Below are 25,428 nucleotides of genomic sequence, written 5' to 3'. Positions count from 1 at the left end.
AACCAGAACCGAGTTCTTCTCATAGTTGCTGACCTGAAAGTTTCCCCGGCTGGGTCAGAATAGCTGGAACCAGCCTTTCCTCACAAACCAGTTTTCACTGGTTCATAAGATCATTTAGAAAATATTATGTTTTTCTCTTTTTTCAAGTGGATGAAGCGCAGTTGTTCAGACCAGATTCCAATCAGTTTCTGGTCAATTTAAGGAAATCTTCTACTTTATTCACTCAACTTTAGATTTAATTAGCAAATCAGGAACAATCTGTTTCAATAAACTACTAGAATGATGATGTAATTTAAATGAGTCTTTTCCATCTTCTATTTATAAAACACGATCAGGATTTAAATGATTGATATTTTGATAAAAACACAAATACCTGAATATTTTATTTCGGAGTTATTGGTGTGTGTGGTTGAACAAAGCCTATTAGCGCGTATTAAAAAGAATAAGTGGTGCTTTTATTAAAAAAAGAAACTTACAGTAATGAACTCAAGTATCAGAACATCAGTTTCATATTATTAAATATTGTCAGAGTTGAAGAATAGAAACTTGGTGGTGAATCAGAGGAAAGTGCTGCAGTTTTTATTAGAGTCAGGATAATTAGACACAATGACAAATAAACAAATAAAAACACTAACATTTAAAATGTACGAAAAAAAAAACCCTGATCGTGTATATTCAGTTATAAATACTGTTACATTCAAACACATCACTAAATATAGATAGATATAGAAACAACACCAAACAGCAGTCCCTTAATTTATCCTTAATTGATCTGTTAATTAGGAAAAAATATCATTAAAACAGATTAAGGTTTAAATTAGAGGATGTTTTTGGTAAAAAGTGGTGATTTTACATGAGGACGTTTTCTCTGTGTTAAAAAAAAAACAAACAAACAAACAAAAAACACAAGTTCATAGTGGTGTCAATATGCAGTTAACGAGTCTTATCAGACCAACAAATCTGGTCCAGTTCGCAGGTCTCAGGACATTAACGAGTCTCATTAAGCTAAGAGGTTTCAGCAGGTTAACGAGTCCCAGGAGATTAATAAGTGCCATCAGGTTTTATTTGGTTAATAAGGCTCAGGAGGTTATCCAGTGTTGTTAAGGTAACAAGTCTAATCAGTAGTGGTGGGCAGACCCAAATATCAACAATGTCGATACCAACATTGGAATCTATACTGATCGATACCGTGGAATGAGATCGATACTTAAAATTCAGTTTCTCTCTTGTGACAATTTTTAGACTTTATTTAAACAAAAAACATAAAGAAGTGCAATGAAACAAGAGCTTTGTTCTCATGTGATAGATTTGTGTTGTTTCTGAACAAAAACTTTTGTGATAATAAATTATTTTCTATTTACTTATAAACTTTGCCCAAATTCTGTACTTGATTCTGACTGATTAATAATCCAAAAGTCAAATCACAAAAAAAAGGTCATGAAAATTCATTCAGATTAAGACTGATGATGCGTCCACCTTAATTATTAAAATGTATCGACATCAGTATCGGTATTGGCGATACTGGCTTTGTATTTACTTGGTATTGGATCAGTCCAAATCTAGCGGTATCACACACCACTACTGATCAGGTGTCAGCAGGTACAGAGTGTGTCAGGTCAAGTCTTAACAAATCTTAATTTCTTTAACCTAACAAGTCTCAGAAGGCTAATGAGCCTCTGTGTTAGCATGTTAATGAGTGTTAGCGTGTTCATGAGGCCCTCAGGCCTTCTCCACCTGCGTGTTGAAGCATTTGTTCTTGGGGACGACCTCCAGGATGTCCTCCAGGTTAGCGATGTCCGCTAAGATGGTGTCGATGTCCAGGTTGATCTGGTCCAGCTGGCGGCGGTGGGCGGCCTCCTGCTCCTCCATGTCCCGGAGCCGAGGCCTCAGCAGGCCCTCCACCTCCCCCTGAGATCTGGCCAGGGAGTCCTCCAGCCGCTTCAGCTGCGTTTCATCAATACTTGACTGGTCTGAGAGGAAAGAGACGGAGGACAGACGGGGTGAGGGAACACATTCTAGGTATTTTAACAAATAGAAAAACTAGAGATGGGCGGATGAACCCCTGTGAAGCTTTTGGGGCTTCTCCCCGATTGTACCAAATAAAGACAAACACCACCAGTGACATCTAGTGGTCGTCTGCAACTATAGCAGCCATGTACTTCCAAACATTTAACACACCAAGTTGATTCCAGTTCCAACAAATAACAAAACAAAAACAAAGTCAGTCTTAAGCAGCTGTGTCTTCATTCTGACTCATTGTCCACTTGAAAGTGTAACAACATTTTTAAATTTACTAGTAAAACATTTGAATATGTTCCCCTGTTACTACCTACTACTTGAAACATGGGTCAGGTGAGATCACATTTATCAACATCAGTGTTTTCTTATAATCAAAGGATTCGAATCAGTCGGTGTTTCATTGTGACGTTTGATGCCCCACATGTCATCGGTCATGTGATCATGAAGATTCGGTACATGTCTCAACAGAGTTGTCCCATCTCTAATAATGAAAACCAGACACTTACTCATGTTAGCCAGCATATTGTTGATTTTTCTCAGTGTTTGTCTGACAGCGTTGCCGGTGTTTCTGGCGTTGTCAAAAGCTGCTGCCGCTCCATCAGATACCTGCAGAGACAAAACATACATCACAGTCTTTAGTTGGCGTCCATCTTAATCAGCTCGTCTTATCCTGACTCGTCTCTCTATGTGGACAGTTTACCTCCTTAGCTTCAGCCGCCAGATTATTGGCGTCTTCCACCTCAGCCGCCAGGTCTTGGTTCATCGTGTCCGCCTTTGTCTTCAAGGCCAGAGATTCCCCGTTCAGCCTGTTGGCTTGTTTCACCAAACCAGAATGAGGCGGCAATGATGCAAATGTTCCCTGAAGAAAGAAGAAAAAACAAGTTACAGCAGAGATCAGGTTGCTGTAGTGTGTTGTGTAACATTCTGAAAGTTTAATGCTGATCTTGGAAGGAGTAGCTAAAAAGTCTGAATTATAACTCATATCAGACTCGTATCAGACTTAAACTGTGCAATGAATAAAGGACAATATCTGCATAAACACAAACAATAACAACACATTTCCAGAAGATCTTCAATAAAAGTAGAAACTAGAAGCATTGACCCTCAAGCTGTTTGGTGTCTGGATGTAAACATCTACAGCTTATCTTATTTAACCTCATCAAGATGCTCCTTTCCTCTGTCAAACTATTTTTGATTTAATTTGGGCTTTAGATGATGCTAAGCTAAGCTAACGGTGTCTTGCGTTTATTACCTCCAAAGTGTTGACCAGGCCCTCCAGATTGCCGATGGTTTCCAGGGCACTGTCGAAGTCTTTGGATACGTCTCCCAGGGCTGAGTTGGTCGCTTCGTTGTTGCTAACAGCCTGCTGGATGGTGGCGTTGATGCGGGGGAGACCCTCGTTGGCGGCTTTAGCCAGAGCTTCACTGTTGCTGATCCGCTGGTCGAAGTCTGCGGGTGAAGAAGAGTCACATTTAGTCTGGGGATGTGACTGGTTTCTACCCCTCCATGTTCGTGGGCCTTTAGCAAACACCCGAACCCACCAAGCTGCTCCCTGATTTGATTTGATCTGATTAATTTACCTTTCAGGGTGCTGAGAGTGTCTTCGAGCCCGTTGATGTTGCCCTTGATCCGATTAAGGGCGTCCTCAGTGTCATCCTTGGCAGCGTTGACTCTGTCCACCAGCTTGTCGTAAACCTGCAGACAGGAGGGTTATAGCACACGATAAAGACGAGTTCTATTGGATGTCTTGTGAAAATCAAACCAGTGTCTCTGCCGATGACTAGCTCATCCGCTAGCTCCGAGTTTACTGGTTGGTTTTAGACACCAGTGAACCAGAGTTTGATTAACCCTTCATAGGACATTACAAATTTCAACCCAAGGATCATTGTAGGACATAAGAAAACTAGATTAAATCCAGTTGAATGAATGTCTCATATCTGGTTCCTGGTCTCATATCTGGTTCTGGTCTCATATCTGGTTTCTGGTCCTTAAACTAATGTAAACATGTATTTGTCACATTAGAACATCATCAACATCATCACATTAGAAACATTAGGACACTTGTTCTTCTTCATGGTTCCTAATAAACCAGATCAGAGGGGGACCTTGTAGACCACATTAGACCCTGATTAGACCTGACAATGTTTCCTGGATCTTCTCTGATTGGCTCAATGAAAACCACATGACACTAAACCTCACTGAGAGGAACCAGGAACCACGTTACCACATATGGTTCCTGGAGGGTTAAAATGTCCTCCAATGCTTCTGTACCTGCTGGGCAGCTTTGCCCTTCGCCAGCTTGTCCTCTGTATCCAGTTTTTCTTGCTGCATGCCGTCCTGCAGATCCTTAAAGTCTGAGATGTCCTTGTCTGCCGCCTTCTTCACTAGAGCCAGCCTGGAAACCATGTTGTCCATCTCCTCCTGAACATCAAGGCACAACATGTGAGGTTAGACTCCCTGAACCGTTGAATCATGTTCAAGAATAATCACCTCTAACATCAGGACCGTTACCTCCAGGGATGAAGGAAGATTTCGTTCCATGGCCGCGATCTCAGTCAACAAGCTGTTGGACATTTTGCTTTCATCTCTGGCCTCATCACTCAGACGTGTCGCCTGTTTCTCCATGGTCTTCACCTCAGCTGAGGCCTGATCGTACCTGGACACAGTAAAGCGGTTTATGAGCCAACACCGCACTTTCAACCAATGAACTCACGGTAGCGCATCAGAATCATTTGAAACGCCTGCGAATGTTGGACGTGCTGAAGCTACTCACATGTTCTTCAGATCTCCGATCAGTTCCTTGACTTTGTTCTCTCGGTTCATGAGGGATCTGATGAGAGTCAAACTCTCCTTCGAGTCGGCCAGTGCCTCATTGGCGGTTTGCTGCACAGCATCTGAATCCGTCTTGTGTCTGAAAGGCGGAAGAAAAGAAATGAATACCGGGGACGATGGTGAAGACGCATCAGTCTGCAGAAGAAGAGGACGGAGGTGTCTGAAATCAGGTCGATGGACTTACTCGTCAGCCAGACTTGTAGCCGTTTTCACCAGAGAAGAAAAGTCGTCTGAACCCTGAGGAGCATCTCCAACTGGAACCTCCTGAAAACACGGGTCAGAAAAACTCTGATTTAGACACTTTTCAGTCGAAAAAGTCAAAAATTAATTCCAGATGTTTACATATCCATCAGTGTGAAGTCTTACAGCTGATTGTAGTTTGGTTTTGGCATCCTGCAGTTTGAATTTCATCTCCTCCATCAGCCCCTGGACCTCTGCCACCTTTGTCTTGTACATCTGCTGTTGTTGTTTGATGTTGGTGGTGGTGTCTGCAATGATCTGGATGTCCTGGTCGTGCTCTAGCTGGCTACTGCTGATGGACGACAGGCGTCGCTGCAGTTCCACTTCCAACTCTATTGGACACACAGTGCAACATTGTCAACATAAAACTTTATTTTTTTAGTTTCATTGAAGGGATAGTTTCTCCACTGTAAATGATTTCAACTATTTCTGTCTTTGTATGAGTTTATTAACTGCAGTTCTACATATTTCCATTAAATGCTGCTATGTAATGCAAATCAGAGGTATTTTCTTTAAAGAATAAGCAAAAACAAGAATCATTTTATCTCGTTGTTCTCAAGTGTCATTGTGCTGATCCGGCCTTGGTTGCCACCTACTGGTGATTTTTTTGGTACTGGTTACTTCTTTAAGTTTCGCTTAAGTTTCTTTGTCCCTTCTCCTTGTACTGCAGTTCAAACCTGGCAGCCTGCAGTGTGCAGTTCTTTTTATTTTTCAGCCTCATAGATTTGTCTGTGCGTATTGTTTGAAAAATGGAATAAGTGTTTCTACATATGTTTAAGATATCATTATTTTATGTACGTTTATGTATTGTACGTAAGAAAATGTATTTGATCTGTATTGTTCAGTTTTACAGAAGTAAAAACCATGTAACAGGAGGATGGTTTGTCTTGACAGAATAGTCGTCATTTTCAGGTTTTTATTCAACAGAAATTGAGAATTGATTGCGAATACGTTAAGGTCTCCAGTCCTAATGACTAAATGTAAACGTGGAGGTGTGGATGAAGTATCATCTCACCTGTGAGCTGCTTGGTGTTGTCCTGCAGGTTGTCCACCAGGTCCTCCATGGCTCTCAGGGCAACCTCCATCTCAGCGCCGTTGGCTGGTGTCAAACCTCCGTCCATGTCTGAGAAAAGCGACTCCAGCTCCTTCAGCTTGGCGGAGAATAAATCCATCTGAAACAACATGTTTAGACTAGTTTACACCAGGAAGTCATGACAAGACAGGAAGACAGGAGCGCTTCATGTGTAACAGCAGTGGCTGATGACCAGGACTAATAATAACTAGCTCTGCTGAACCAAGTCTAGGTAGTTTGGATGCCTTAGCCGCGAGGCTGAGAGTGAATCAGCTACTTCTTAAAGTATTAAACCTCAATAATCAGTCAACTCAGGAGGCATGACTGAAATACACACGGACATCTCCAGGGTTTCACAGTTTTAGTTGTAGAAATAAAAAAATAAATAAAAAAAATGTTGTATTTGTTCCAACATTTTGACTGTTGAATTGTTGGTTGTGTTGTTGCTGTCTTTGGCAACTTAGAGATCTCAGCAACTCAGGGTTGTAACAACAAGGACACCAGAGGAGACAAAAAGATCATATGGACTTTTACTGTGACCTAAAGACCTCAACAAACTCTAGAATCTGGACACAGAGTTGAGTTTAGCTTCATGACCAACATACTATAGAGAAGAACGTGGATGCCTACGTCTACACAGCAGGGGGCGCTGCACAAACTCAACTCTGCTGTGCTGGATAACTTTCAGTCTTCGTGGTCGTACCTTGGCTTTGATGGGGCTGAAACAGGCGGGACAGTTGGACCGTTGACACCTCAGACCCTCGAAGCCCGGCCTGCACCGACACTGACCGGCGTCATCACACTGTTCGGACTCAGATCCCTGGAGGTCACAGCTACAAGCTGCTCGGAGAAAAGACGTCTTTTTAACACTTTATTCTCCATGGAAAAGCAGAGTGTGGGACAGGTTTGGTTGATTCTTACATTTGCATGCGTCAGTGGCTCTGCTGTGGTAGAAACCTCTCACACAGTCCTCACAGCTCCAACCCTTTGTGTTGTTCAGACATTTCAGACATTTTCCGCTGGTGGCGTCGCAGCTTCCGGCCACGCTGACGTCGATGTGGCCGTTACACTGGCAGGGCCGGCAGCCTCCGGACGGGTCGGAATAAAAACCTTCCTGACAGACGTCACAGAGAAGACCTGAGCACAGAGCACATGTTTTAGTTCATTAATTATCAACCTGTCGAACTACAGAAGGTTTTCAACTCACAAACAAAACACAATGAAATTAGAACGTCCTTAAAGACTTAAAAAACAAATCCTTCAAAGATGTGGAATTTGAAAAATCCAATGGTTAGTAGGGTCATCCAGGAACAGACGCAGAATCAATCAACATCAAAAACGCAAATGAATGATTAAAAGAGACATTAAACACCAATAATGTCCCAGAAACAGCAGAGACAGGACAGACAGAGGCAGTCCCCAAAGAGATGAAAACTGAGCAGGAACTAATAAAATGAACGGAATGAAACATCAGAATGAATTAATTCTTTGCTGGTCGCTCTTTGGCTTCATGTCTAGTTAGAACAGTGATCAGCTGGTCATCAAGCTCTGCTGTGGCCTGATGAGGAGCCATTCATTTGGATCAGGTGTGTTGGAGGAGGGAAACATCACAAACATGCAGGGCAGTGAGTCCCGAGGACCAGAACTGAGAAACACTGAGTTAGAAGGAGACGTCTAAACTCTCCGTGTCATGGTTTTAGTTGGTTTTAGTGTCTGTATTTAACATCACTCTGTGTCTTTTATCTCTAAACTCTCTGACTCCTGCTGTCTTTTCTCGTCTCTGTTTGGACCCTGGCTACCTCTTATATTCCTTCCTTCATGCTCCTCTGGAGGTTTCAGGCCGTATTTTGTAAAGCGTCTTGAGACACTTCGTATTGTTATTAACGCTATGAAAATAAAAATTTAATTGATCTGGTTTGTTTGTGTCACATTGATGCAGCTTCTAAATTAAAAACTGAAGTTGTCTTGTCTCTGGAGCTCGTCCTGGACTCACCGCTGCTTCCTGGAGGACATCGTTCACACCGAGGCTCAAGCGACCCAGCGTCCAGAGAGCAGGACACTCCCTGTGGACATGGACACCTGACACAGGTGTCCGGCCTCCGGGGGTCGGAGTAGAACCCCTCCGTGCAGGTCCTCTGTCCCTGTGTGTCGTCGGACGAGTAGCAGTCTCCGGTCTGAGGGTCGCAGCTTCCTCCTCTGCAGCTGCATGGGACGCAGGAGGCGAAGGCCCCGTCCGCCGGGACGCTGCGTCTGAACCCGGCCGAGCAGCGTTCACAGAACTGGCCCTCGTGTCCCCGAGGACAGACGCACGTCTGGACCCAACAGGCCGGGACACCGTCGCCACGCCTCGCTGAGGTCAGCACCACGTTGTCAAGGTAACCGCGTCCTGAAGAGGCAGGACAAACAAAACAGGTCAACTTACTGGTTTATTTCCCTACATCCAGGTTAAATAAACTCCATAAAGAGTTAAATAAGACGAAGGAGCTAAAGAAGATTAAGGACAAACAGAAAATGTCAGAACTACTAAAGAGAATGTCTCTAAACTTAAAACATCGACAGAGAGGAGAAAGACGGAAGGAAAAAACATGAAAAAGAGAAAGAGAAGGGATGGAGAAATGTCTCACATGGACTGAATAAAATGATGCAAATCAACTTTCGGTCCTGATGTTAGAGATTATGAGACATGAAGCAAACAGACAAACAGAAAATGTCACAAATACTAAAGAGACTTTAGACATTAACACGGAGGTGAAAGATGGTTTAAGAGAAGGAAACAGAGAGAAAAGAAAGAAAAGAGAAAGAAAACACGAAACATCCACATTACAAGTAACGTAACAAATACTTTGTATTTGTATTTAAGAACAAAAAGAGAATCATCATCATGTCTCCAAAGAGGAAAACATTTAATCAAAAGAGACTAAGAGGAAAAGAGAGGAGACAACATGTCACTGAATCCACTCCCAGTGTTTCATCTTGTTCCTGAAGAATCAGCTGAAGGAGTAAACACATAAAACTCACCACTTTCACCAAATGTTGCTCGGATTTTGATGGCGCTGAGGTTCTGGAGGAGAGTCTGGAACTGGAAGGAGGAGAGATGAGGCCTCCAGACACCAGGACGCTCGTCCAGTCTGGTCAATAAGACAAAGGAGACAGGATTAGTTTGGTTCATCACGTCTCGATCTTAGATCTGATCTCAGTTTGAAACCGGACTCACCTGAAGCTGTATCTGATCTTCTGTCCACACGGGACGATGGACCTCAGGTCGCCTAGAGACGACGAGACGGACAAACCTCCTCCTTCCAGGACGACGTCACTGGTGGACGGATGACGGACGCCTCGGTCCAGACGCAATGAGAAGGAAAAGATCCGACCATAGCTCAACAGCTGGTTCCCTAGGAAGGAGTCTGGGAGGAGAGAGGGAGGAGTTAGGAGGATTGAGAAATAACGATAAAGGGAAGAGAATGAAGGAAGGAGGAGCCATGAGGCGTGAGGGGGGGTGGGGTTTGTCTCACCTGGGGCGTACAGGTAAACAGGAAGACTGTTTCTGGAGATGACCTCCAGGTCCTGGTGTTTGGGGGACCACCGGAAGTTAACGTGGTCTGGAGCCACACCCCTCGCCGTCGCCACCTTCCAGCCGTCGTTACCTGGAACACAGCACGCTCTTATTATGAAAGACAGCGCTCTTATTGTGAAACACAGTCCACTGGAGAGAGGCTTTTATTGTGAATTTGCTTGGGACTGGTTTAATGTGGACCTCTGGTAATCTGTAATAATGTCGGGAGTCGTCTGTGATCTCAGTCCTGTGACAATGGTACATGTCTGTAAGAACCCTACTAATGCTAACCCTACTGACCCTACTAACTCTACTAACCCTACTAACACAGACCCTGCTAACCCTACTAACCCTACTAACCCTACTGACCCTACTAACACAGACCCTGCTAACCCTACTAACCCTACTGACCCTACTGACCCTACTAACACTGACCCTACTAACCCGACTAACTCTACTGACCCTACTGACCCTAGTAACCCTAACCCTAACCCTTACTAGGGTTACACGTAGGGGGTAACATCTGAATCACAGGAGGTCCCAGGTAAAACTAATCCCATGTCAACAGGACTTTATTGTGAAACACAGCCCACTCTGGGGCTTTTATTGTGAAGAAAGAGATGAGAGGTTACCGTGGGTGAAGGTGGAGGTGATGTTGTGGATGGAGAAACCGGACTGAGCTGAACACTGGCTGCTGTGGCCATAACAGAAACATGGGGTACTCAAACTCCCAGAATCCTCTCTGGTCTGACGACTGAAAACACGAGAAGTTAGTCCATCTGTTCATCCGTCCATCTCACATTATTCTACTTCCTGGATGTAACGTGGGATTATTTCTCACCTGGAGGGGCAGCCGTTGGGACCGATGGGTCCTTCAGGACATCGGTCACATTTGTCTCCGGAGACACCGTCTTTACAGGTGCAGCGCCCCCTGCTGTCACAGGACGGCCTGACAGAACCTGGAGGTAAAACATCGACAGTCACTCACATGTAACAGAGCTTCTTCTTTAGACTCTATTCTCACACGGACTAGTTTTAATCTGTAATAATGTCAGAGGTCGTCTGTGATCTCACACAAATTACATAAATGACCTGAACCCTATTTCTGGTAATGTCACTTTTTGTTTTGTCGCTTTTTTTTCTTGATTTCTTTTTTAATTCAGTTGCTTATTGTTACTGTACTTCCATTATTATTGCTGTTGTGCTTTATTATGTGCGAAATAAATGAAATGAAGAATGAACCTGATCCACAATCATGACGGATGCTCAATAAATCAAATGTAAATCATTCCTCTCATGTCCATAGTTGTGTCTCTGCTGCAGGTCAGAGTATGATTTACACTTTCTGTTCTGACAGCTTTAGTTAGTTTACAAATTATAATGGTTTAATAAAATGTTTTTTTACTTTACTAATCACAGACGATTCACATCGGATCACAGACGACGTCCGACTTTACTACAGGTTACCAGAGGTCCCAGAGAAACTAATCCATGTGAGAATAGAGTGTTGGTGTCCTCAGGTAAGGCAGGCAGGTAAGGTCTCACCTGTGGGGTTGCAGCGACATGGTGTGCAGCTGGGCCCCGCCCCCTCCAGGAAGAAGCCGTCCTTGCAGCGTTCGCAGTGGCGCCCCTCAGTGTTTCCCTGGCAGTCCAGGCAGTGCAGACCCAGGGAGTCCCGCAGGCAGTACCGAGACCTGCCGTTACAGTCGCAGCGCAGGGTCGCTGCAGGAGGAAACAGGAGGTCAGTTAGTGGCTAGCGCCCCCAAGAGGCTGGGGGGAGGAATCTACTCCTAGAGGTCTACAGGGAATCTGATGTTTAATTAAACGAAATAAACAGTAATAACAACATTAATATATATAAAATATACAAATACAGAAATACAAAAAAAATTACAATTTGTGCACTTGCTACACAATGTGTGTGGTTGAGTATGAATGTATTATTGAGTAAATAAAGTCATTTTATGGTAGTTCTACTGGTTTGTGTTGGTTGCAAGAGACATTTAATGTCAGATTCTGAGGGCTGTAAAAGCTACGACACAGAAAATATGTGGACATATGTATACGGTTCATCCTCTGGGCCGTTGGGATGCAGTTATTTCCATTAAAATGTTATTATTTCTTATAAATGTGGATCAACCTCAAAGTTGACGTCAGAGGAAACATCCTCAGGACTTTCAGATGTTGAAGGTTCATCCTCTGGGGAACATGAATCTGATCTTTAAAACATTTAGCTGATCTTATACATTAGTTTTTAACACATTAACCCCAAACTTACACTTTTTATTTATTTATTTTTAAATAGAAACTTTGAGGACAACTCTTATTTTGATAGTTTCAGTTGGAAACCAATATATAATAGCATATTATTACTATAACAACAGCTTCACCTGGAGAGATGATTCCCTTTTCTTCAAAATGATAAAAAGAGATTTAGAAATGTTTGGATTAGTGCTCGGCTCTGACTCATGGGAGGAGGGTGAGGTTCTGATTCCGCGTGAACCAGCAGCTGATAAAAACGTGACTCAGTTAATGTTCACCTGGAGCCATGAGTTCAGGTGTCGTGTCTCTAATCAGACAGAGTTTCATAACTTTTCTTTTGCCCCGAGGGAACGAATAACAACAGACACACCCAGAGACAGTTTCCCTTCCATCACAGCCGCTGAAACGCCTCGCGTGAAATGTTGATCCCCGACTTAAAAAGGTTTTAAAACGGCTTAACTGAAGTCAAACCTGTTTCATATGTATATTTGGGAAAGTAAATGAAGTTTAATGCATATGTCAAATAAAAACAGACCTTTCTACAACAGCAAAGAAAAAGAAGAAAACTACAAAACGACTGCTTGGAAACGAGAAAATGCACATTTTTATATTAATCACATGTTACTGGTTAAATGCTGAGCAGACAGGAGGAGCTGCTTTAATTAAAATACTAGTAACTTGTTTGGATGTGAACATTTTTCCTCAATTAAACATTTAATTAACATAAAAACATAAAAAGTGGTGTTTCACTCCCATCAACATTAAAAACACCAGTGTAGCCTAAGCTATAGCATAAGTAATGAAAAATACTTTAGCATTAAAACTAGCGCAAAATATAATAGTATCATTAGCATTACAAAGTATTTTATTATATAAACAGAATGAAGATCCTAATATAAGCTTTAATTAAAAACTCAAGATAAAAAAAAAGAAAGAGACATTTGTAGCGTGTTAAGAAATGTTAACATAAGAACATTATATTATATTATATTATATTATATTATATTATATTATATTATATTATATTATATTATATATTTGTCCTGTTATTGTTTTGTATACTGTTTCAAATTCATTACTGTTTCTTTATTCTTGTCTCTTGTCTAATTCCGTGCTACTGGGACAAGGACACGTCCTCTACGTGGAATAAATAAAGTATGTCTCATGTCTTAAAGACCAGGTGAGTTCATGGAGATGATGCATGAACGTCTGAACCACACAGCAGGTTTTCCTTAGTGTTCTTCAGGCTGTGCGCCGTCAGCGTGTAAAACCAAATATCATTAAAACCAACGGGTAATAACTTCTCTCCCTGAGGGGGGAGACGCCTCACTCCTCCCACCTCAGAGGTGAGGCAGCCTCACCCGTCTCTGCCTCTTCTTGTTTATTCTGCTCATTCATTTATATCTTTCCTTCATTTACATGAACTCTGGTCAAAGAAACAGTTAAAGAAATAGAACATTAATAGGTAATGAAATCCACATCGACGCTGTTAATGAGACACGTTAATGTAAAACAGATTCAAGAACTGCTGCACGTCAGTGAGAATAAAATGAATAAAATGATTCCTCCTTATGTCCTGCTTGTTTATCTCAGTAAAGACGAGATACGATCGGACTTTGTTACAGAGGCAGGAGATCAAACAGAAAGCTGCAGATATCAGAGCTCAGAGTGTTATATTATCAGTTATAACACAGCAGCTTCTTAGAAATAATTAAATCAAATTAAAATTTAAACCTACAAGATTTACTTTAATTTAAAGATAAAACAAGCGGCTGTTTAGTTCTTCAGATAGTTGAAAGCTTCTCAGAGGTTCAGGTCAAGATAAAAATGAAGGGACAAGCTGAAACAAAGACATCTGGACTCTTTAAAACATTTCATTGAAGGTTCAGGTCATGATCTAGTCATGTGACCAAACCCCCCACCAGTCACTTAGAGCTGAACCCTCGGAGGAAACGTCTTCTAGAAACACAACAACTCCAGGTGAGTTTGTCTCAGATTTTCTGTGACGGAGCTGAAAGATGCTCCGGGTGAAAACAACCAAAGAAGAAGAGACTCACAGTAGTAGGTGTAGTAGGTGGCCTGGACGCCACAGAGCGCCGTCAAAAGTCCACACAGTGAAATCCAGCAGAAGCTCCTCATGTTTGAATCCTGAGCTGAAGCTCTGAGCTGCTGCACAGGAAAATAATGTGGTCCAGGTCGTCGGCGTGAAGCCTTTTAAAAGGCTCCTCTGCTTCTGCAGGTCTGGACTCGCTGCAACATATTGGCCACGCTGGCTCAGGGGTGATTCACTGAGCGCGCTCAGTCAGAGGATATGACTGAGACAGAGCAGGGCGTTGTTCTGGACTTACACATTAACATTTTCAGCTCACAAACACGGGACCGAGGGGCTGAAAATCCCTCGTCTGAGGACAGGAAGTCAGTGAATCTGCATTTAAAGCATCAAAATAAAGACATTCCTCATGTTCATGTCGCCCTGCATGCTTGTGGACGAATTAAGAAAGAAGCTGATGAATGAAATCAGCTGCACTGTTTGTGCTGTCACTTTAGTTTCACTTTGTCTTTAATATTTTCAGGTTTTTCAGCTGAAGACAAAACAGAAAACACTTTTATTTATTCGCCTAATAAATCTGTTTTTGATCCAACCACATTCCTCCAGTCAAACCTAAACTCTCCACCACAGGTTAGAGCTGCAGACCAGGTCCCAGAGTCCTGAACACTGTGAGGATCCTCTCATTTAGCTCCTGACTCAGGACTGAAGGAGTCCTAGAATCTGAAGTCTATGAGACTGAAGAGAAATAAATAGTAGGTCTACTTTAAAACCATTGTTGCTCTTCATCCATGTGCTATTAACCAGGTAAAATGATTCCTGCTCCATCCAATCATTCAGTGTTTGGAGAATATCTCTCCTCCTCTTCTTTCCACCATGTTCTCCTCTCTAAGCCTCTTAAAGTTCTCCTCCCTGCTCTCAGCACATCTCACTGCAGAAAACATCACCATTATAATTTCATTTTCTTTGCTTTAAGAATCTTTAGTCTTCTCGTCCAGATTATAGTATGTGTTGTTTTATTATTTGTTTTGTCTCCGACTCCTTCTTTTCTTTTCCGTGGCCTCAGGCTGCAGATATGATGGCAGCCGACACACCCTGAACCTCAGACACACACTCACACACACTCACACACACCTTCCCTTTACCTATTAACACACACACACACACACACACTGAGCCACGCCCGGCCGGTTGCCGTGCCTACGCCACACCTGAACACACACTCACTGATCAGACTCAGTTTAAAAAACACATTCCTTCACTTCTCTCTCTGCAGATGAACAGAGAGTTACGTAAACACAGCAAAAAAAAAAAAAAAAAAAATCAAAAAAAAGACCTGAGAACAACCCAGAGGAAAATTTCAAAGCTCTCAAAGATGTTTCATTTATTTTTCATAGACAATTCTGAAATCAAACTTATGTCCCCTGATTGTCTTTTCGCCTTTTCTCCTGGGCAACATGCACATAAAATCTCACATTATATTACTTCTATTTCTAAGTTGTGAAGAAATCACAAAGTCAATAGACAAAAAAAAAAAAAAAAAAAAAAAACAGTACGCAGTAGGGGTATTCATAATAAATAAACCATGATATATTAGAGAAATTAGAGCGCTATGGCATCAGGGGAATATCACTGGACTGGATAAGGAGTTATTTCTCAAACAGGAAGCAGTTTGTGACACTGGGTGGATGTTTGTTCATCATGTTTGGACATTTCTTGTGGCGTCCCCCAGGGGTCAGTGCTGGGCCCTAAACTTTTTATAGTATATATTAATGGCAAATGCAGGGTTTCAAAAGTATTGAAGATGATTTTATTTCTTGTTCTTGCAGTGACTTACAACTTTTAACCCAAATCATCAATACTGAATAAAACAAAATAAAATCATGGTTGGACAGAAATAATTTAACATTGTTAAATCTGAACAAAACAAGAATAATACTTTTTGGCAATTACCGAGCGAACACACAACTACAAATTCACCTACATGTATGTAAATATACATATACACTATAAAGATTATCATCATACTGACAGGAAGTGAATAATACATAAATCACTGATCTATTAACAAGCGTTGGGATAAAATAAGTTTATACTTCCTCCCACTCCTTCTTGTAGAAGACGAAATATTTTCTTTGTTCCCTTATTGTTCATTTATTTATTTTCTCTTTTACTGTTATTTATGTTTCTTGTATACATTCCTACGTGATTATTTTGTTTTGTTTTTTATATGTTTGAAATAAACTAAACTAAAAGGAGATCCCATCAAGCTCTAAAATGATTCTCAAATTTTTCTCAGTGTCTTTGCATCACAAGAACACACTATGACTAAAATACCTCACAGGGTCATTTCTATAAAGCCTGTACGCTAGTCAGCATTACTAAACTTAATTGGACAAGAGCGCTGTCTGTCACACATGCTTTATTCTGATTGGTCGAACTGATTCAACAGACGGAATGCCAAGAGGGCAGTGAAGTGAACACTGAGGATCATCATGAGCAAGAAACAAATTAAAAGAGATGAGTCAAATCTCTACTGAACCTCATTTCATAACACTTGCATGAAAATATTTGCGCCTGAAACTTCGTAGGTGCATCATGTAGCCTCCTTGCTACTACTAGCGGCTACTCGCTAGCCTAGCTAACATAGTCGAAACCGTGGAGCAGGATTGGCCAGAAATGTGAATTAGCCTGTTAGCTACTGCTAGACCAGTTAGAGGGAAATTTCAGTTCAACCCACAGAGGGGCAGGGGGGGTCCGCCAATTTTTACTCTCTCCCGTGGGGGTATTTGCTTCTGTGTTTAAGCTGAAGGCAGGCGAACATACCTCTGAATCTATGACCATTCCATATAGTTCCAAATGTAGTTAATACTGAAATGTCTAAACATGTTATTTTGAGTGTGACCAACTTCAGAAAGCAAAGACCTTTCTGGATAAAGTAGCAGATACAAGTTCAAGTTGGTGGCTACAAACCAATCTGCAGTTGTACCAGACAGTGGCCTCTTCCTGTCTTCTAGCGCTTGGCTGCTATCCATGCTGAAGCAAAGAGGGACTGTCTTCATTTAGAAGATTCTTTTCGTGATCCACATGCAGAAAATGTTGTACTGTTGTACTGTTGTACGTGATACTGTAGCTGTATTGAGAAGAACCGTTAGCCGCTAGCTTAATTTAAATTTTGGACTGAACATTTCAGTTTTTAATTGATAAAACTACAGAAATACAATCCGGATACAGAGTACACAGATACTTTGTGTTGTAAGTTGGCCATTCAGATAAAGAGTTGGAGAAAAGAACGAGCCATTAATGAGACTAAGGAATGTATCTCCTTTACTCTCATTAATGTCTCCAGCAATTACTTGTGTCTCACACTATTTCTCATAGTGAACTTTAGGAGCAACAAATGAGCAACGGATCAGGAAACATTATGAGGCTGAAATGAGAATCATGCTGTGAAAAAGCAACGTTGAGCATTAAAATGTTCCTCTGGGAACTTGAACTCTGACCACTGGGTTTGAAATATTCTTTGGTTTATTCTGATTTTCTGTGGTTCTGGATCAGATTAAAAGTCAATGACCAGGAGTATTTTCTGGTTTAATGGCCAGACATAACTTCATCTACTACTTTTTCTACTTTGTGCTCTATTTCTATACATTTATGACCATTTTCTGCTTACTGCATGTGAAATCATCTGCAGCCACAGACTTAGTGTTTTGGCTTCCACGTCTTCACAGCATCAGGGAACAGTGATGAATGGTAATGAATAATTTAATACATATCTGGAGTTAAATAAACAGTATTTTTTCTGCTGGAGGCCAAGGGGAAGCCATTCCTCTCTTTTATCATCTCAGGGGTTAAATTCTTACTAGAGTTACTAGAATTAACAACATACAAGCTGCAACATAGTCTTTTCTGTTCTTCACTTCCTCAGACACATAAATTATTTTAGATTATGTTTTGTGTCTCACTCTTCCTCAAAAAAATCCCCACATCACTTGGAATCAAAGAAGTAAATAACTTCACACAAAGCTGCTTTTACTCATCTGATTTCACTCTAACATCATGTATCATGTAACCATGTAACCTCATGGACCTCTACTTTAGCATTAAAGTTGATGTATAAATCCTAATATTAGCTTAAAGCATTTTAAAACACTGTTGGCATAAAAAATAAATAAAATAATAATATTAGCATAAATTGTCAAGTGGTAACTGTTAACTACTCAGTGAATGTACTCTGACATTGACAAAAATGGAAGAGCATTGCTCTGAATGACCTTTGCCCCGTGGCTCTGACCTCCCTTGTGATGAAAACCAGAAAACCATCAGAGCGATGGACCCCCTGATGGACCTATTCCAGTTTCCATATCATACAAACAGAGACTAATTAATCCTGTGGATTCTGGAATTTCTCATCAACAGGCCCAGAAGGTTCAGATTAAACTGGAGAAGTGATTTTATCTCATCATCATCCGGCTGGTCTTCAGCAGATGGTTCCTCCATATGAGCTGGTTCTGCTCAAGGTTTCTTCCTGTTAAAAGGGAGTTTTTCCCTCAGGCTGCTCTGGAGTTTTCAGGCTGGTTTTTATGAAGCGTCTTGAGACGATTTGTATTGTTATTGGCGCTATATAAATAAAATTGAACTGAAACTGAATCTCTAATCTCTCTCTGAGCATCGCCGCCTCCATGTGGACAATCTCTAAGTTACAACCTGCAGTCACTGAATCTACAAGTCTGAGAAAACTTGAACCAGACAAAGACAGAAGATGAACGGGGGGCTTTATTTCATGAACGGCACACATATTTGTTTACAAAATCATCACATTTAGTAATAAATTATGTAAATTATAATGGGATAACCTACATAGGGAGTAGGGGTTAGGGAATGAGTGAACGATTTCAGACACAGGGACAGGGATACCATTTAATTAGCTTAGCATAGCTTAGCTGGACTGAATTTCACTGAGTTTACCAAATCTTCACCCTTACCCTCACCCTCACCATTTTTGTAATTTTTTTTCTTTTTTAATACTTTTTTTTTTCCATTTGGTGATCATTTAGTCTGTGTTACGGCCCCGCCAGATGCCACTGCAGTGGAAGATTATATGCTTTTATACGTTTTCGGTGCAAGTTAAAAATAAATTCAACTGCCCTGAATTAATTGTAGCAGTTGATGAGTAGTTAATTTTCCCTGATGCTACGTCTCTGTTCCTGCTTGGTGGGGCACATCCCAGGTGTCCCTGGCCTGTAGTGTTGAGGACTGGTGAACTGCTGTGCATGAATGTGCATGTACAGCGCACGGTTCAGTTTGGGTAGTGGGGTCTAAAGTTCAAGGCCCCAGAGGATTCTCACTGGCTGATTTGAAGCAAGGGCCGGGACTGCACAGGTCTCGTCTAACGTAATTGACTGTATATACCTGTGGCTAATGGGAGCTAATTCACGTTTCATTCATTAATTGCATGAGGAATGAGTTGTCTACCTGGATAGTGTGAGATTCAGGACTTTATCACCTGAGCAGAAGCTGGAGATAAAAGGTTTTGGAGCACACTGACCGGAGGATTTAATCATTTCTCAGGAGTGAAAAGACAAAACTAGGTCATTCAACCAGGAGTGGTTTCAGCAAAAAACTTAAACAAGTTGACGGGAGCTGTCAAAAAGGGCTTGGTGAGTCTAATTTATTTTAAGTTTAAATGGAATTGATAATCTAGTTTAGATATTGTTTGAATTATAATGGGATTTGTGTAATGCATAACTGGTGAAGCATGTGAGTGTGTGTGTGGGGCACAACCTCATGGAGCTGTTTACCTGTCTGTGGAGCTTTTCTGATATCTTTTCTGAAATTGTTTCGATCTGCAGTATTTGATGTAGTGAGATTGTGAACACTGCTGTTTGGAGGTTCTATTGATGTGATGATTTGTTTTCTGCTGTGTTTTTGCTGTGGGGGCACTGTTTATGGTATTTCTGGACTGCATCATAACAATTTCCTGGCATGGCCCCACAAGAATTTCCAGGCCAAAATCACCACTGCTCTCATGATGCATTTTTTTGGGGAAACAAATATTGATATTTTTGGAATCATTAGACTGACATTTAAAAGGTTAGAATCCTGAAAACTGTTGTAAATTTGGTAGTTTTGCGCAGGTTTCAAGTTGTTTAAGTGATTTATGAACAAAAGTATAAAGAAATATTGAGGTATTAAGATTTTATGGCTGTTTTTTGCACATGTACATTTTTGCCATGAAGGTGTCCAGAGGGTAGTAAATTTTAGCAGGGCTGTGTTGAATGATCTTACAGTATTTCAACTTCTGGATTATCTTTGCTTGTCTTCAACGCTTTTCCCGCCAGGGATGAGCGGATACACAGTAGTTGGCTGTAGAACGGATGGCCATTTGTTTGTAGAACGGATGGCCATTTGTTTGCACTGGTTAACCCCCTCCCCCATCCCCGTACATGCACCCCTTCCCCCTCACCCCCCTGCCCAATGCAAGTCCCGAGTTTCATGTTGTAAAGTGTACTTATTATGTGCTTGTGTTGCTGAGGTGTTTTTTTATGTTCCCACACTGTACTCCCCACAGGAGTATAGTGTGGGGTTGCTTTTTCTCCTCCTGTCTCCTCATGTCACTCTGCATCTTTTCCTGTAATTTCACAAATTTGTGGGACAAATAAAGGTTGACTGGTTCTGATTCTGATACTAGGTCAAATTCCACCTGAGACGCAATATTTTTGTGTCGTTGACCTGGCAAACGCTTTTTACTCTGTCTCTGTTCATCCACACTCTCAGTTTTGGTTTGCTTTCCAGTTCGAAGGGAAGAAACACACTTGGACTCGACTCTGTCAGGGACTAACATACAGTCATCTGCAAGGCTCTAGCTCAGAGTCTCTCCTCTCTAACACTTACTCCAGGGACGGTGCCATTACAATATGTGGATGACTTGTTGATACAAACAACAGTGTGATCTGCTTTCAGGGATCCTGATACTGGCTGCAGACATGCCGGCTATGCTGCTGTTGATGATCATGGGATTGTTGAATTTTTCCCTCTCCCTTGTCATTACTCAGCCCAGGCACCAGAGCTGGTGGCACTAACTAGAGCATGTACACTGGCCGAAACACATTCAGTCACGATTTACACCGACTCCAGATATGCATTTGGCATAGTTCATGATTTTGGAGCACTTTGGAAACACAGAAAGTTCTTGAAATCAGATGGCAAGTCTATTCTTAACCATGCCCTCGTTGCAGAATTGTTGGAGGCTATCAACCTACCATCACAAGTTACGGTATGCAAATGTGTGGCCCACACATTTGGCAAAGAAACAGTTTCTAGCGGAAACACACGAGCAGACACTGCCACAAAAGCAGCTGCATTACAACCCACTTCCAGTCTTCTTGTTTTCTTGCATCGCTGAACGATTGGTATGACCATGATCACAAACCCTGCCTGCCCAAAGCTCTCTTTCCTGCTTTTGCTAAGTTGGCGCATGGGTTAGACCATGTGTCAAAAGGAGGAACGCGTGCATCAGTACAAAAATATTGGTTTACAAAAGACTTCTACAGATTATTGCTCAAAATGCATGATCTGTGCACAAAACAATCCAGGTAAAACCAAATCCCTTACACACCTGGCAGCACACCCTCTGTCGAACATGTTATGATGGATTTCACTGAATTTACGCCAAGTGAGGATAAAAAGTACTGCCTTGTGATGGTTGACATGTTTTTAAAACAGGTGGAAGCTTTCCCAGCAAAATACGCAACAGCCGCAGTAGTGGCCAACGCCTTGCTGACAGAAATTATGCCTCAATAGGGTATACCAGAAAAACTTTCCTCAGACAATGGAACCCATTTTGTGAACACGGTTCTAACACAGCTGTCTGGACAACTGTGATTTTGTGCTGATAAAGAACTTCAAAAGGAAGACGTGGAAACATCACCGGTGGCAAGAACCATTCCAAGTGCTGTTGACAACATACACCGCTGTAAAGGTTGCCGAAAGAGCCACCTGGATACACGCCAGCCATTGCAAAAGAGCTCCCAACCTAAGTGACGATGTGACGGCGACATCAATCCAATAACCACTCACTGGGTGAGAAAATACCAGTGGTCACACTAGTCGACCTGCGCCTGTGGCTTCTCTTGTTTGGTTTGTTGCACCGTACAACATACACCTCACCACATTGACCACGCAACCCCACACTGCTGACATGACTGACACCTTACTTTCCTACATACCTCATTCATTTGTAAATAAGTTAATTTAGTTATGTTAAATAACAACTACTTTTGAGCTCAATCTGTCTGTATGCCACCCTCCTTGTTGCCATTTTTGAGCCTGGTGGTAACACCTGGCACGTACCAAGTGCACAGATCCATTAGGGGTAAGCCACCACATCTGACGGGACTCAACTCCAGACCCAGCTGAAGAAGTGTCCCTGACTTGCAGTTCCAGAAGATGTAAGGAAGCGGGGCAGACATCAGGATTAAAGATGGTTAGAAGCCAGGCGAGTTACACTGCCACAAAAGCAGCTGCATTACAACCCACTTCCAGTCTTCTTGTCTGTTTGCATCGCTGAACGATTAGTATGGCCCTGATCACAAACCCTGCCTGCCCAAAGCTCTCTTTCCTGCTTTTGCTAAGTTGGCGCGTGGGTTAGACCATGTGTCAAAAGGAGGAACGTGTGCATCAGTACAAAAATATTGGTTTTACAAAAGACTTCAACAGATTATTGCTCAAAATGCATGGTCTGTGCACAAAACAATCCAGGTAAAACCAAATCCCTTACACACCTGGCAGCACACCCTCTGTCGAACAGATCATTCCAACATGTTATGATGGATTTCACTGAATTTACGCCAAGTGAGGATAAAAAATACTGCCTTGTGATGGTTGCCATGTTTTTAAAACAGATGGAAGCCAGGCGAGTTACCCCGCCTACAGCTTGAGTAGTGCTATCATTGAATTCAGTTGGGGTAATACTGTGTTGACGTGAAGCCGTAAACCTTTATAAACACAGAACCTGCCTTACCTGTACCTGTGGGATCTAACAATATGCACAGACAACACGCACACTTCCCAAGAGCCATTTGTAATTGCATGGAGGCAATCCTCTCATTCATCAGGGAGAAACCCAGCATGGGGGCAACCAGCTGAGTACTTATGAGGATCCCTACACCTGCCCGGCACCTCTCATCCTGGGCAACTCCAGAAAAGGAGAGGGTGTGCGAAGATGAGCCCAACTATATCCAGTTAGTATCACTTCACCTCCCACACACTTGGCCACGACCCAATCGCAGTGCCATTTCCTGCAGGTGGTGGGCCCACAGGAAGGCAGATCCATGACGACTCCTCAGCCTAACCCCAGCCCAGCCCCATCAAAAAAAAACCCACCCAGAATTAACTCCAGGTGGGTGCCTCGCTCAATTTGTGCGGTCTCATCGAAATCTTTGAATTGCGCTTTGTCTGTCCCGGACAATATAGCTCCGAAGATCACAGGGACGCACAAACCTCTGCACCATGTTAAGGCGGTAATTCTTCTGAGGAGCCAAAGTAGAAATATTAGACAAAATGAACTCATATTCCATATGAGTGAATCCTTGTCTCCAGTTGGTGCAGTGAGCTTCACTTTCACAAACATATTGTGAAGATCAGACTGAGACAAGTACCTGAATTATAGAAACTAATCCTGGAACAGAGTCTCATGACATTGATGGAAACACTTCTGAATAGATCGACTCGAAGTAGACCTGCAAATTAACTCTCTGGTCTGTAACATTGGCTCATTTTTAATTCTCTTTGTCTACTTTCAGGACTTGTGTTAAAATCTGTTGATGTTTTGAGTCAAACCTTTGAACTCGTTCATTATATATCAGAACCAATGTTCATTCACTGCACAGTTAAAGTTCTACATCCTCAAAGTGTTTCAGTGTTTCCAGTAGAACATGCATTTAAAAAATTTTCAGTGTTTTTCATAGAAGTAATTCTTGGATGTTGTTGTTTGTAGGGGTGGTCACTAGAGGGCAGTAGCTCAGCACAAGTAGGAACCTTAACACACGAATTCAGCTCATTTATTAATATGTTTATTGATCAAGTACAGTACATAATGTATGTATTTTACATCTTTAAAATGTCTCCTATTGATTAGTTCGATATTCCGTATAATATTTAAATGTTTCACATCTAATTTCAATCCCATTCCACTTTGTTCTGAAGTACTGATGCAGCAGCTCAACAGAGACAGAAATAAAAACAAGTTTATTATCTGAAAGAAGCTAAAACAAGGAAATTAAAACAAGGATTCACAATGAAAACAATGCATTTAAATTTAAAGTACAGTCTGACTCGTGGTCCAACTGTAATGGATATTTATTTACAATGAAAGACAATTTGTCTTTTCAGATTTATTATCAGAAATCATGCATACAGACATAAAACTTTTTCCAAGCTATAATAAGGAATTTTGATGATTAAACAAGTAATGACAACAAATTTCATATAAAAGACACATCTGTAGTCTTTTTGTGTGTTACTCTCTGGAAGAGAGGGGACATATAGGGGATGACGGAAATAAAAATCCCTTTCTACATTTAGTAGGGTGTGTAGTATGTCTGACAGACCAGAAAAGCTGTTAAAAAGCCATTAAGTCAGTTTATCATAAGTGGTCTGAGAGTAAAAATGTGTCTTTCAGCAAACTGTTTCAAATCTGACTCATCTGTGACATAACTAGCTTCGCCCTGTCAGTAATTGTTGCCTACATGGCTTCAGACAACCTCCTCCTTCCTTGTTCACAGGTAGCAATGATGATGATGATGATGGCAACATTTGATTTCACATAAAAATCTGATACATATCAACAATGGAGCTGTTCTGTGCTCGGCTGTAAAAGCTCACAAGATAAAACTGTTCCACACACGTTTCAATGGCCTGTTTTACCAACTGAGTCCAATATGATGCTTTTTTTCATAACACATTCAATTAACCGCTTAAAGTATGGTTTCCCTCTGTATGAATACAGGGGGGGAAACATGGTGATTATTTAGGCGGGAGAACAGAGCTAATCATGGGTGTAAGTTAGCATGCTAATGCCGTGTTAAAATGCTATTGTTGTTGTATTTCTTTCTGTTTTCAATCAGATCACAATCCTACCTGTCCATTGACTCCACTCCCTCTATCCATCCTGCACAAGCAGGGAACAGGTCAGACACAGACACTTGGAACTATCAACGCAACCACCAAAGTCTAAACTAGATCAGCTTATCATAGTTTAGCTTAGCTTAGCATAGCTTGACTGAGTTTACTTTACATTTTCTTAAACCCTATTTTTGAAATATATTTTGAAATATTTTGAAATACAAATACATTTACTCACATGTAATTTATGTTCTTGCGATGCATTTTGCACTTTCTGGA

At 41.6% G+C, this 25,428-nt stretch overlaps 1 protein-coding gene across 1 annotated transcript; it reads right to left on the bottom strand.

The window, feature by feature from the left end:
* Window positions 1–557: 557 nt before the first annotated feature.
* On the bottom strand, window positions 558–14,250 carry lamc2 (laminin, gamma 2). The gene is made up of 21 exons (XM_047589803.1): window positions 14,036–14,250; window positions 11,262–11,438; window positions 10,558–10,675; window positions 10,349–10,470; window positions 9,676–9,807; window positions 9,378–9,567; window positions 9,182–9,291; window positions 8,157–8,549; window positions 7,085–7,300; window positions 6,867–7,003; window positions 6,107–6,263; window positions 5,218–5,423; window positions 5,036–5,115; window positions 4,793–4,930; window positions 4,531–4,675; window positions 4,291–4,440; window positions 3,600–3,714; window positions 3,272–3,468; window positions 2,720–2,878; window positions 2,526–2,625; window positions 558–1,970 (listed from the first exon to the last, which is right to left on the bottom strand). Exons 1-21 carry the CDS (start codon window positions 14,115–14,117, stop codon window positions 1,720–1,722), a joined length of 3,375 nt encoding a protein of 1,124 aa, XP_047445759.1. The 5' UTR covers window positions 14,118–14,250; the 3' UTR covers window positions 558–1,719.
* Window positions 14,251–25,428: the final 11,178 nt, after the last annotated feature.

This window comes from Mugil cephalus, chromosome 7, assembly GCF_022458985.1.
Source record: "Mugil cephalus isolate CIBA_MC_2020 chromosome 7, CIBA_Mcephalus_1.1, whole genome shotgun sequence".
Classification (NCBI taxonomy): domain Eukaryota; kingdom Metazoa; phylum Chordata; class Actinopteri; order Mugiliformes; family Mugilidae; genus Mugil; species Mugil cephalus.
Note: the sequence above shows the minus strand (reverse complement) of the source record. Positions and strands in the feature narration are given on the sequence as shown.